The 11,868-nt window shown below is 57.0% G+C and overlaps 5 protein-coding genes across 5 annotated transcripts; 4 read left to right on the top strand and 1 right to left on the bottom strand.

The window, feature by feature from the left end:
- Positions 1–1,861: 1,861 nt before the first annotated feature.
- SDRG_09666 (hypothetical protein) lies at positions 1,862–2,482 on the top strand. Its single transcript, XM_008615614.1, has one exon. It carries the CDS (start codon positions 1,924–1,926, stop codon positions 2,344–2,346), a length of 423 nt encoding a protein of 140 aa, XP_008613836.1. The 5' UTR covers positions 1,862–1,923; the 3' UTR covers positions 2,347–2,482.
- Positions 2,483–3,961: 1,479 nt separating this feature from the next.
- SDRG_09665 (hypothetical protein) lies at positions 3,962–6,128 on the top strand. The gene is made up of 3 exons (XM_008615613.1): positions 3,962–4,044; positions 4,091–4,184; positions 4,229–6,128. Exons 1-3 carry the CDS (start codon positions 4,037–4,039, stop codon positions 5,987–5,989), a joined length of 1,863 nt encoding a protein of 620 aa, XP_008613835.1. The 5' UTR covers positions 3,962–4,036; the 3' UTR covers positions 5,990–6,128.
- A 262-nt stretch (positions 6,129–6,390) lies between these two features.
- SDRG_09664 (hypothetical protein) lies at positions 6,391–8,315 on the top strand. Its single transcript, XM_008615612.1, has 9 exons — positions 6,391–6,497; positions 6,548–6,744; positions 6,796–6,953; positions 7,004–7,159; positions 7,205–7,366; positions 7,418–7,486; positions 7,539–7,656; positions 7,707–7,822; positions 7,911–8,315. The coding sequence occupies exons 1-9, from the start codon at positions 6,394–6,396 to the stop codon at positions 8,121–8,123; spliced, it is 1,293 nt and encodes a 430-aa protein (XP_008613834.1). The 5' UTR covers positions 6,391–6,393; the 3' UTR covers positions 8,124–8,315.
- Positions 8,316–8,754: 439 nt separating this feature from the next.
- On the top strand, positions 8,755–10,390 carry SDRG_09663 (hypothetical protein). Its single transcript, XM_008615611.1, has one exon. The coding sequence runs from the start codon at positions 8,801–8,803 to the stop codon at positions 10,304–10,306; it is 1,506 nt and encodes a 501-aa protein (XP_008613833.1). The 5' UTR covers positions 8,755–8,800; the 3' UTR covers positions 10,307–10,390.
- A 669-nt stretch (positions 10,391–11,059) lies between these two features.
- Positions 11,060–11,477, bottom strand: SDRG_09662 (hypothetical protein). The gene has a single exon (XM_008615610.1). It carries the CDS (start codon positions 11,425–11,427, stop codon positions 11,164–11,166), a length of 264 nt encoding a protein of 87 aa, XP_008613832.1. The 5' UTR covers positions 11,428–11,477; the 3' UTR covers positions 11,060–11,163.
- Positions 11,478–11,868: the final 391 nt, after the last annotated feature.

The following is an 11,868-nucleotide window of genomic DNA, read 5'->3' as shown; positions in this document are numbered from 1 at the left end:
ATCCTTTTCTAAAAGAGCTCTTCTATCAACTCGCTTCTTGCCCCAACCACCATTCTGTACGATATGCTGTCATCTCGGCCGCATACGATGTATTTTGAATCCAAGCAGGCAACCGCTGGCAAGCGACAGGAAACAATTCAAAAATTCATTCTCAACTTGGGATGTCGCGACACACCAGGATGTAGTTTCGGAGCAATTGCGACCTTCGGATATTGGCATGCGTCATCGATCCTCGCCCCGGCCCATGTCGCCGATGATCGTCCATTTTTGACGCCAGTTTACTGCTCAAAAATGTGACAAAAGATTCTTTCGAAGATTCAGCGCGGGCGAGTAGCCAAAAAGGGGTCCACCCGCGACAACCCTGCCATAATCGGATCCGCGTTGGACCAATCATCGATGCGCTTGCGACGGGACGACCGCGTGAGCAACCAGCACTCTTGGTCGCTAGGGATCGGTCGCTCGTGTGGCGTGTGGCGTTGGCGCGTGTGACGCCACTCGCCCCGCGCGTGCTGTCCCTGGCACCACGTAAACGCGCCGTAACGAGGCAGCAGCGAGCGCTCTTTGCACCCCGCATACAGTGGCCGTTCTACGACTACGACGCCGTCATATACTACACAAATACACAGTGTTGGCTAAAAACACGATCGTCGATTACTTCAACCTCCCATGCGCATTGCACGCGGCCATCGCGGATCGTGCTCGTTTGCGCAACGCCAACGGACCTGTCATATTCAATACCCTGTGCTTTGTCATTCTTCAACGTGAGTTTTTGGCCAAGTATAAGACTCTGAAAACAAATATCCTGTTGCAATGCATGTTGCTCTCTGGGTGCCTGTGGCGTCGATGTGCTCTGGGCAAGAAAACCGGGCTGGGCTGAACGAGGTACACCTCTCGAATGTGACGATCCCAAAGCTGCACCGTGGGATACGGCCATGGCCTGGGCGCCGCGCGCATGTTTGTGCACCACAGCGTGCAGGCTCTGCGGGAGGCCTACAGGAGCGCTACCAAGTTTGTTGGGTGCGCTGGGTTCGCGTACTGTTTTCGTATCAATCAGAGGTCCTACCCTGCGTCGTGCCACTCTGCTTTGCCAACATCAAATGCTGCGCCTGAGAACGCTTGAAGTTTCTATTGCACGACTGCTGCGTCCGATGCTCCCAGGTTGGGGCAATCCTCCCAAGCACGTTCGCCATACAGTGGAAGCGGCTTTCAGCCGTTGCGATTCGAATGATGGGACGAGCCGGCATTCGTCGCAGTGTTGCTTATGTGCTTCTGTCAAGTGGCAAGGGGCTGTGATAGCCCGTGCGCCTGCGCACGTTGCGACCACAGCGGGGCGTGGACACCCTTTTTTGTCGCGTGGACGCTTGCATTTTTTTCACACCATCACTGACGTAACGGTCAGATCCTTGCTGGCGGCCACCAATCAAATGCTTCAGCGCCTCGCACATCCCATCGAATCTTCGATCGAACGAAGATGCGACATACAAAGCCCTTTTCAGCACACAACTGGCCGCGCTACGATCGACAACACCGCGTCAGCAGCGGCGACAGCCAATCGCATCCATCACCCACCATCTCGTCGGCGCCCCTACGACGTACACGCCTCCACAGTATTCCCGTGCAGCGAATCTCTCGCATCTCCGCCCGCGACCCGCAACAGCCAAGGTCGTGGCTCAGTGCTCTGGGAAAGGGCCAACTGGGAGCATGAGAGCAGCGGCTTGCTGGCCCATCGATGTATCGGGACGACAGCGAGTGACGTGGAGGTGTCGCCAGCAAGCAACCGGTCCTTTGCACAAGTACAAAAAAAGCCCGACCAAATAAAAACACGCGCGGGACATACCCTTTTTTGTCGCAAACGAGCGCTCCGTCGCGTGCGGGTGCCAGTTTTGAATTTGCTCTCGACCGAGCCAACCTCCGCCAAGCACCATGTGGCATCTTCCCAGCCTGACCGAGCCCATCACGATGGCGTCGCCCGCGCCGCGTACGCTCCTCGACGCCGACTCGTTCGACGAGGAGTTCAAGACGCTCTTCAAGCAGACGCTCCATAAACCGACCTCGAGCTACGTCGACGTGTTTGCCTACGACGACGAGAGCACGACCGGTCTCGCGTCGCCTGTCGCCGCCGACGACATTGACGGCTTCTTCTTCAGCACGTACTCGCAGCCGATTGAGATCGACTACCGCCGCCGGCGAACGTGCTCCATGGAGAGCTACGAAGACCGCGATCTGCGCATGCGCCGCCGCGTCGCATATGCCGACGACGACGATGATGACGCTCTCTTGCCGTCGGCGATGGCGACGCGTGCGGCCGACGACGACGCCGACGACATCTTTTTGCTCGAGCTCTAAGTGCGCCTTCCGTAGCTGTAGTAGTTTGTAGTTTAGTAGTCTTTGTCGTCGAGCCACCGATCGATAGCGCATCATCACGTCCCCTTCGCCGTACCTAATCCATCCCTTATTTATCCTCCTCTGTTTTCCTCTACCATATTATTGACGAGGACGTGGTCGCATCCATGGCGTCGGCAGTCGGCAACCAGTCGTCGGTTCGCGTGTCCTTGGTTCTTGGCGGTCCCACGGCGCCAGCCCGTGTGCCATGGCGTCGCTGCGCCGCCACGGTCAAGGCGTTTGATTGGCTAAAATACATCCGATCCATGAATCGGATTGGTCCATTTTATCGAATGTTGCCACACAAGTGCAAATTGTAGCGCGCGTCCAACGGTTCGATATTTCGGCATCTGGTCAGCGCACCTGCGCCTCCATCGATGCACCTCTGCGTTTCTTAGTCCAAAGCCGTGCGCCGAGTACTGTGACGAAGCTTGGAGTTTGTATGCCCCGTTGCCTGCAAGCCACGTGTGTCTTTGCGACGCGACAGGCTCGCTGTGTGGCATCGCATGCACGCACGACGATGTCGCTTGCCGCAAGGCTTCCTCAAAGCACCAGCCAAGGCGCTTGCTAGTCCGCACTCGGATTTCTTCAAGCGGCGTGAAGGACCACCGACGCCGCAGCTGAAACCTCCCACAGGATCTGAAACCTCCCACAGGACTCAACTTGCAACTTGTTGAGGAGCGCACTGTGTCTCGGCACGGGACAGTGCGCGGGACGAGGCGCCTTCTTCGTGACAAGGCGTCGCTGCTGACACGCCAATCAGTCGCACTCAGTATACTCAGTATTGGTTGAGCTTATGGTTGCAGTAGCTCGAGCGTGCCACGTTTGCGGCGTTCTTGAAGTCCTTTAGTGCACGAACAAGCTCGCAACTGCGTTGGTCCGAGCTAGCTCACAGCGAATACTATTACGCTCAATATGAAATTCGAATGGCATCGGCTTGAGTGTTCTCCCAAGCACGGTTGCTGACGTCGCTGGCCCAGAAATATATGAATACGCATCTTCAGAAGAAGCAGCTTTATGGAAGCACATGAATGGTATCCAAGTAGCTGGAACTGTGAAGATTGCTTGAGCGCATGGTTGGTTTCTTTGTCGGTCGACGAAGTTGCTCGTGGTCGATCGGGGCAGTCTTAAAGTTGTTAGGAGGAAGAAGAAGAAGTCACCTTGTTGGGCTTCCTCGGCGCAGCCCTACAGTGAGCATCCATTCAATATCAAATATTTTACGAAATCGTCAGCAAGTATCCGAGCACTTGTCGAAGGCCCTCTATTGTCTGCGTTTGTCGTTTGCAGTTATTTTCATTGTGCTCGATAGCCGCTCTTACAACATAAAGCTCACATAAAACCTTTCATCTCATAGATGCGAGCGAATTTGCGCTATATAGCCCAAATGGCTAAAAACGTGTAAGGAGCCGACACAAAATGGCTGAAACCCGCCGTTTCCCGAGAGCTTGGATCCAAAGATACGCAACTTCAACTTATCCGGATAATGGCCGCTCCGCTGGCTCGTCTTGGGCTTTTGTATCCGGACGAGAAAATTCCCTCTTTGCCAGCTTTTGTATATTGTACAGAATGAATTTTTCTTCGAGTGGAGTAGCAATGCCCGTTGTAGCAAGGGAGATTCCCGACCTGTCTCTGCCAAAGAAGCGCCGCCATCGCCATGTCGACGTAGATGCTGCCAGCTCATGTATCAGCATGGCTCATGCTTCCGTAGGGTCCATGACACGGGTGGCCTCGTGGGCATCAAGGTCCTTGTGCCCCATGCTGGCGACGTCGTCGCCTACGACGCCAAGGAGCAGCGCTACGAGGTGCGTCGCCGCTCGCCGCTCGCCTCGCTCACCTCTGGGCATAGGTCCGCTTCGTCACGGGCCTTGTCATGAACCTGCCACGCGACGAAGTGCTCAACCTCAACCGGATGTCCATGCTTATGCCGACGACGCCGGTCGTGCACCATCCGCTGGTCGGGACGTTCGTCGTCAAGCTCTTCGGCTCGACGCTGGTTCGTGGCGTCGTCCAGCAACATATCTCGGAGTGGAACGTGTTTGAAGTCGCTTACGACAATGGCCTGCGTGAACACGTCTCCGAAGACTACATCCGCGCGAACCCGTACGAACCCGTCGTCGTCAAGGTCGAACCGCCCGACGATTGCATCGATCTCACCCTCTCGGACGACGAGACGCCCATCAAAACCGAACACCCGCCTCGGTTGCCGCCATCGCTGGCGCCTGTCGACGAGTTGCCGCCTGCGCCGGCCGCGTACAAGCCTCCGCCAGCGACTCCGGTGGCCAGCGTTGCGCTAGCGGCACCAGCTACAGCGACTGCAATGCCGCCAGTGGCTTCACCCGCGCCAGCGACCGACGTCGCACTGCCGGAGCACAGCATAGTCGAGTGGAGTGCGTCCGAGAGCGACGTGTCACCACCACACAAGCAGTTCACACGGCTGACCAAAGCCAAGCCGCGCCGACTGAATAAGGCCGGACGAACGCTGCCTCTTCCGCCGCCCGCCTTGTCCGAGTCTGAGTCTCCACGGACACGTGACGCGTCATCGTCCGAAGACGAAAACACGAGCGAACAAGGCGCGTCATCCTCCTCCGACGACGAGAAAACACGGGATCCGAGGGCGGTCAAGGACGAGCTGGCCGCCAAGGTGTTGCGGCCGGTTGACAAGAACCGACGGCACCACTGCCACGTCCGTCATAAGAAGGACCGGCGCTCAACGAAGGCAGCGTCGACGTTTCTCGAGACAAAATCCGAGGATACGGCGCGGAGACCAAAAATGGCCAAGCGAGCCGAGTACACCCCGCCGTCATCACCCGTGTTGAAGCCCAAGCGCCTCAAGAAGACGCCAAATGTGCCAGAGCTGACACGGCCGCGCAGTAACGTGCGTCAACTCAAATCGCGAACGCCCAATGCTTCGCCCAAGGCGAGCACGCCAAGGGACCACGTGGCGCCTCCGCTCGTGTCGCCCCGGGACATGGACACCGAGTTTGTTATTCCAAGGAAGCAAGCGAGCAGCAAGCCGACACCGAGCCAAAATGAACGTCCGCATTCGAACTCAAAGTACACTGCTGCGATCTTCAACCCGCCAAATGCAATCAATCGTCGGCCAACCCAACGACCCACAGATCGAGCCCGGCTGGACACTCCGACGCTCAGCAACACACGGTCAATGTCACCAAGGTCGAGGCGCCAGAAAATCAAGCCGCCCGTAATGCTGCCTGCAGGCTGGGATGCGCCACCAAGCCGTACCGCGACAGTGTTGGGGAAGAACCAGCCGGCAGCGATCCCACGGCCAACCGTCCCCATCATGTCAAAGCCAGTCTCTAATTTGGCGGCTAAAGCCCGCATTGTCGCCAAGGGGCTCATGCCCGATTACATGTTGAAGAACGCGGCCGTGGCGGCGGAGCGCCTCAAGAACGCGCAGTTGGAGTCGGCGAGCAGCGGCGGGTATGTCCCTCTCGGTCGCAAGCACCAGTTGAGTACGAAGCTTATCCAGCGCCGACCAAGCAAGGACGACGTCACGACCGCGGTGCCGACGACACCGCCCGAGGAGCCACAGCGCTACTTGGCGCGCGAACCACGGCCGACCGACGAATTCAGCGTGTCGGTCTAAAGCTGCAGCCTCATAAGACATTGAAATACAGGGCGTACATATGTACTACTAGTACGTTAATGGTCCTACATCACCTAGCCCTAGTAGCACCGCGCGTACGAGTATTACTAGTGCGTTGTTACTATTATACACTTATCGCATTTTCTCCACTGGAGACCCCCTCTGTGTAGGTCCAAAACGGTGCCGAGAATGAATCCTAGGATTCTGTGTACAAGTTGTCTGCTTTAAATGAATTCAGTGGAGACGGTAGCGTGATCATGCCACGTGCCGTTCACGAACAAGGGCTGAGTGGTCATCTGTACTTATGTAAGCGAATTCGACGGCCTTTACCGGCTCCGGAAATACGCCCGGTGCTGTGATTGGCTCCCGCGTTGGTTTGTGACACTCGCGACACGAGAAGCCCGATGGTGACCGAGGCCGACGACGTTCCTCGCCCTCGGACGCTGCTCCTGAGCGACCCCGCCTGCGTCAAGCACCACGTGCGTGGACATCCCGAGCGCCCAGAGCGGTACGTTTGCCTCGCGCGCGTCGGCTTGTCCGTTCAACGACATGTGCTAGCGTCCAAGTGGTCCTCGATCAGCTCGCCACGTCCTTCCCGACGCTTCCGCACTGGACGACGTCGCCGGCAGCCACCGTGGAGCAGCTCGAGCGCTTCCACACAAGTAGCCACGTGCAGTCAGTGCTGCAGTGGTGCAGCAAGATCGAGCGCTGCATGGTCGAGCTCGACACCCTCCGCGAGTCGGACGAGACCCAAGGTACAACGACGACTCTTCTTTGCACTACTTTGGTCGAATGCATTCTACCAGAACGCCGCAATGTACTCAAGTCGTTTGAAAACGTCGATGTTGACGCCGACACGACGCTCATGCGGTACACGCGCGAGGCGGCGCTCAAGGCTGCCGGTGCCACGATCGCCGGTGTTGACGCTGTGCTGTCCGGCGACTTCACCAACGCGTTTTGCGCGGTACGCTAGCTGCTTTCTATATAACTTTTTGCATATTGACAAAAGCGTAGGTCCGTCCACCGGGGCACCACGCCGAGCCTTTCAAAGCCATGGGGTTCTGCTACTTCAACAACGTTGGCGTGGCGGCCATGCACGCGGTCGCGCAGCACAGGCTCACGCGCGTCGCGATCGTCGACTTTGACGTGCACCACGGCAACGGCACGCAGGTAGCATCACCTTTGGTTTTGATAAAACTGACTATGAGTGCGTAGACCAAGGCGACGACGACGCCCGAGCTCCTGTACGTCTCGACGCACCAAGCACCGTTCTTCCCGCATACGGGCCACGCAAATGAGAATTCCGCGCACGTGTGGAACGTTCCGATGGCCGCGGGCACCAGTTCGTACGCCTTCCGGCACGCTTTCCTCGACCAAGTACGCACGACGACCTTGTCAAGATACGGAGGAGATGACGGAGCTGTGTAGGTCGAAGCCCAGCTGCGCGCGTTTGCACCGCAGCTGGTGCTCATCAGCGCGGGGTTTGATGCCCACGAGGTAGGACAATGCAGTCCGAACTATCAATCTCTCAAGTGGACATGTCGCACAGGACGATCCGCTCGCGGAAATGAAGCTCACGGACGAGGACTTTTACTGGATGACCCAGCGCCTTACCATCTTGGCGTGGGAATGCTGCGACGGCCGTATCGTCGCGAGCCTGGAAGGGGGTACGCTGTTTCATATTCACGTCAAAAAGTGAGATGTTGTGTCAAAATAGGGTACCATTTGCGTGCTCTTGCGCGCTGTGCCGAGCGCCACGTGCAAGCGCTCGTCGACGGCGCCTACCGCGCGGTGCTCTTGGACGCAATGTCAGGTCTCTCGCTCGACCCGCCGGTACGTTTTGTGTTTCTTATATTTTGCTACATTGCTACATTGCTAAATTTCTAAATTGCTAAATTGCTAAATTGCTATGTGGAATTAGGTGCGGACCAACTTGCGGCTTGTGCTGGCTAAAGACAAGAAACTCAAGACGCTGCTGTTGCCCGAAATTACGATCGAGAAGCTCCGTGCGGCGGCCAAAGCCAAGTGCCAGATGAAGTCAAAGCAGCAGTTTCGCACGGCGCACGGGACGTTGATTGCCGACACGGCGGCGCTCCTCACCCTCGAGAACGACTCGACCTTGTACATTGCTTAAGACAGATAGAGATCCGCAAGTCCATTTGTTTGGTTAAGGAGTATCACGGGCGACACGGGGCTCGTAGAGTCGTGGAATCTAGGCAGGGTACCCACCCCTACTACAGTGTCCGTAAAGACTAGGGTCAATACAAAGTTACCATTACCGTCGATCGCTAGTACAGTAAGCATTCGAAATCCTCGATAAACTCGGTTTCTAAACTTTTGTTTGAGGACACACCCGTGGGATCTTTCCGGTCGTTGCATGGTGATTGGACGTTCGTAGTATCTTTGCCCCACGAGTGATTAGTGTACCAAGGACGTACTGACCACCAACTAGCATGCAACTAGCAAGTCGCATCGAATTGCAGCAGCTGGGCTCCAGGTATCGGTCGACTGTAGCATTGTGCGTCTTGGGCCGCGCGCTGCCATGCAGCTTCAACTGACGTTGTCTTCTCCCAGCGTGGACAAACCACGTCCACGCTGCAACACATGGTGCCTTCCTGGTCCACTTCGAGCATTGGGTTTACTGTACTCTTCGTCCCAGTATGCACACCATTATGGACGATCACCCATCTGAGAGCCGCTCTCCGTGGGTTCGGTCGGAGTTGACCGATCGCGTTCGGGCGTAAACCGTAGTATACACTCCAAATCCGACGCCATCCCTCGGCATTTCCTCTTTTTCAACAGCCACGACGCATGGCTTCTCCACTGCACTTGGACCCGGCGGTCGTCGAAGCTGCGGCCATCGCGTCCGTCAAGCTGGGGCTCGCGCACCAAAAGACGTTTGCGACCGAGCCCGCGGACGCGCGGGGGGACCTCACGCTGTCAACGACGTCGCCGCTCGTGCAAGCGTCGCTCGCGTTTGACGAGCCAACCGCACCGGCGCACGGCGCCGACATGACGTCGCTTCTATCGTTTCTGCAGACCAATCTCGTTGGCGTCGCCAGCGGCTTCAACGCCAACACGGACACGTTCCTCGCGTACGTCCTCGGCGGCGTCCTGCCCCAAGCCAACGTGCTCGACTTTTACATCAACGCGGTGGACCCGACCACGATTGCGTGGTCGAAAGCGCCGCTGATCCAGCGCCTCGAGATGAACGTGGTCCACTGGTTCTGCGACCTCGTCGGGTACGCACGCGAGTCGTCACTCGGCATCTTTACGCAGGGCGCGAGCGGCGCCAACTTTGACGCGGCGGTGATCGCGCGCGTCAAGAAATTTCCGCGCAACCGCGACATTGCACTTGGCACCGTGTACCTCTCGTCCGGCGCGCATTTCTGCAATGCGCGGGGCGCCCGAATGGCGGGCATCCTTCCCGAACATGTGCGGCAGCTGCCGGTCGACGCGACCGGCCGACTGCGCCTTGATGCGCTCGCGGCGGCGCTCGCGGCCGATGTCGAAAATGGCCTCGTGCCATTTTTGATGGTCGCAAGCCTCGGCACGACGTCGCTCGGTGCGGTCGACGACCTTCACGGGATGGCCGACCTCGCCGACGCGTACGGCTGCCACTTGCACTGCGACGGCGCGCTCGGAGGTTTCTTCTTGCTCACCGAGCGCGGCAAAGCAAGCATGGACGGCGTGCACCGCGCGGACTCGATCTCGCTCGACTTTCACAAGGGCATGGCGCTGCCGTACGCAACCTCGATGCTGCTCGTAAAGGAGAAGGACGACTTGATCAACGGGTTCAGCGCCAACGACGACATGGAGTACATCAAAAAGACGGACAAGGACGTCAATTCCCGCTTTGGCATTGGCACGCAAGACGAGTTTGATTTGGATTTGATCACGTTTGCCGACTGCAGCCCCGACCTCTCGCGCGCGTGCAAGGGCCTCAAAGTGTGGTGGCTCCTCAAACTGCACGGCCTCGACACGTGGCGTGCCCACTTTGACCATGTGCTCGACGTGGCCGCCGCAGCCCGCCGCGACATTGCGGCCATTCGCGGTCTCGAACTCGCGCCCGGCGATCTCAATGTTGTGAATTTCCGCGCCAGCGTGCCAGGCGACGCCGACACGGTGAACGCAGCGACGGACGCGCTCCTCGCCGCCGTCAACGCCCGCCGCGCAGTGTTTTTGTCGATGGCCACGTACACGACAGCGGACGGCGTCAAGTACGCGACTGCGCGCGCGTGCTTTATGAACCACAACGTGACGTTGGCGACCGTGCAGACGCTCGTGGACGAGCTCCGTGCGGTCGTGCATCCCTAATCATCGGACGCTCTCCTAGTTTAAATGCTGAATGAGCTAATAACTGATACCGCTGGCTAGTATTATTGCGACTACGCCTTGCACCCAGAATCTTGAACGAAGCATGTTTACCGTAGCATGGTTGGACTGATAATCACGTAATTATCACAAATGCATCAAAATTTGATGCAGATGTCAACAGTCTGATTTAATCAGATTGTTGAACGCACAAAAGTGTGGGATACAGGGTGGGATTCTGCTTGTACAGCACGCGTGGCGGGCGCGAGCATGACAAATTCTGTCAAGGGCAATATATATGGACCAAACCCACAGTTTTTGGACACCAAGGGACTAGTGTCGCCGTCACCTCGTCGATGAGCAATACTAGCGCAGTCGGACAAGAAATGTCTAGCACAAAATACGTCAAAACTCAAATCGACACCTTGGACAACAACCAAACATGTCCACTGTCTGTCTATGCACGTCCTTCCAACCTCGCATGCATGCGGTGGGTTTACGCAATAGGCATCGAAAGGGCGCGACAAAATTGTCCGTGGTGGCTGGGCTCTACTACAAGCACCAAATAGGAGCTTCTGGGGACAAGAAACACGCTGAGCGTCTTGCTCTACTAGTGCGTCCGACATCGCGACCTCGTGCGTTGACCTCGAGGTGCTTTCGTCATGGGTTTATTGGCTCTTGTTTCGGACTGGGGCTGGCTTCGCCACATTAGCATTGCTCTTCAGTGATGCAACAACGAACTGATAGCCACGAGCGAGGCATGAACAACGAATTGATTCTTCCACACTTATCTAATGTCGTGGTTACGATAGTACTATACACGAGGACAAAAATATAATGCGTCCTCTCCGACTCCTTGGCTAATTCAACAGAAACTGCACACTGAGCCGGTTGGGCGCCGCGGTGTCTTTGAGGATAAACTTGAGGCTCAGCGCGCCCGTTCGCCGCGCCTTCTGGGCCTTTCGACGGAGGTACTTGTCCCGCTGGCGGTCCTGCTCCTTCTCGCGGTTCTCGGCGTAGCGCTCACGGACCTTGGCCAAGATCTGGTCGCGCTTGTTTGCATAGTACTTTTGGTAGCGTCGGCGGTGGGCTTCGATCTGCGTCGGCGTCATTTGGCGAGGCATCTCGTGTGCGTTTTGTGGCCAAAAGCAAAGTGACTGCTGTGACCTCCCGACACATCAAAATCTGAAATTTTAGACCGGTCGCCGCAGTGAGGCGCGACTCACGCTGGATCAGGCGCGCTGTCCACGACCGCCACGCGCTCCCACTGTAGCCCCGATCCATCGTATTGCACTTTTGTTTATGTAGATGCAGCGTAGCACCCTATGACCACGATCGGCACAGTCAAATTTTCAAAACCGCGTCCGAAGGAGAGTTTGATCGCATCCAACTAGAAGACAACCTGCTAACGGTTTTCGTATTTGCGGCAACGTACGACAAAGCAACGCGCCAGTGTATAGTAATACCCCATGCCTCTCGAGTGACATCCAATAGAGAATGTACACACGTGTTTACGGTTAACAAAAATGCTAGGTCAATCGAGTCTTACCAGCCGCCACCCGTGT

Source organism: Saprolegnia diclina, assembly GCF_000281045.1.
Source record: "Saprolegnia diclina VS20 unplaced genomic scaffold supercont1.31, whole genome shotgun sequence".
Taxonomy (NCBI): Eukaryota; Oomycota; class Saprolegniomycetes; order Saprolegniales; family Saprolegniaceae; genus Saprolegnia; species Saprolegnia diclina.
Note: the sequence above shows the minus strand (reverse complement) of the source record. Positions and strands in the feature narration are given on the sequence as shown.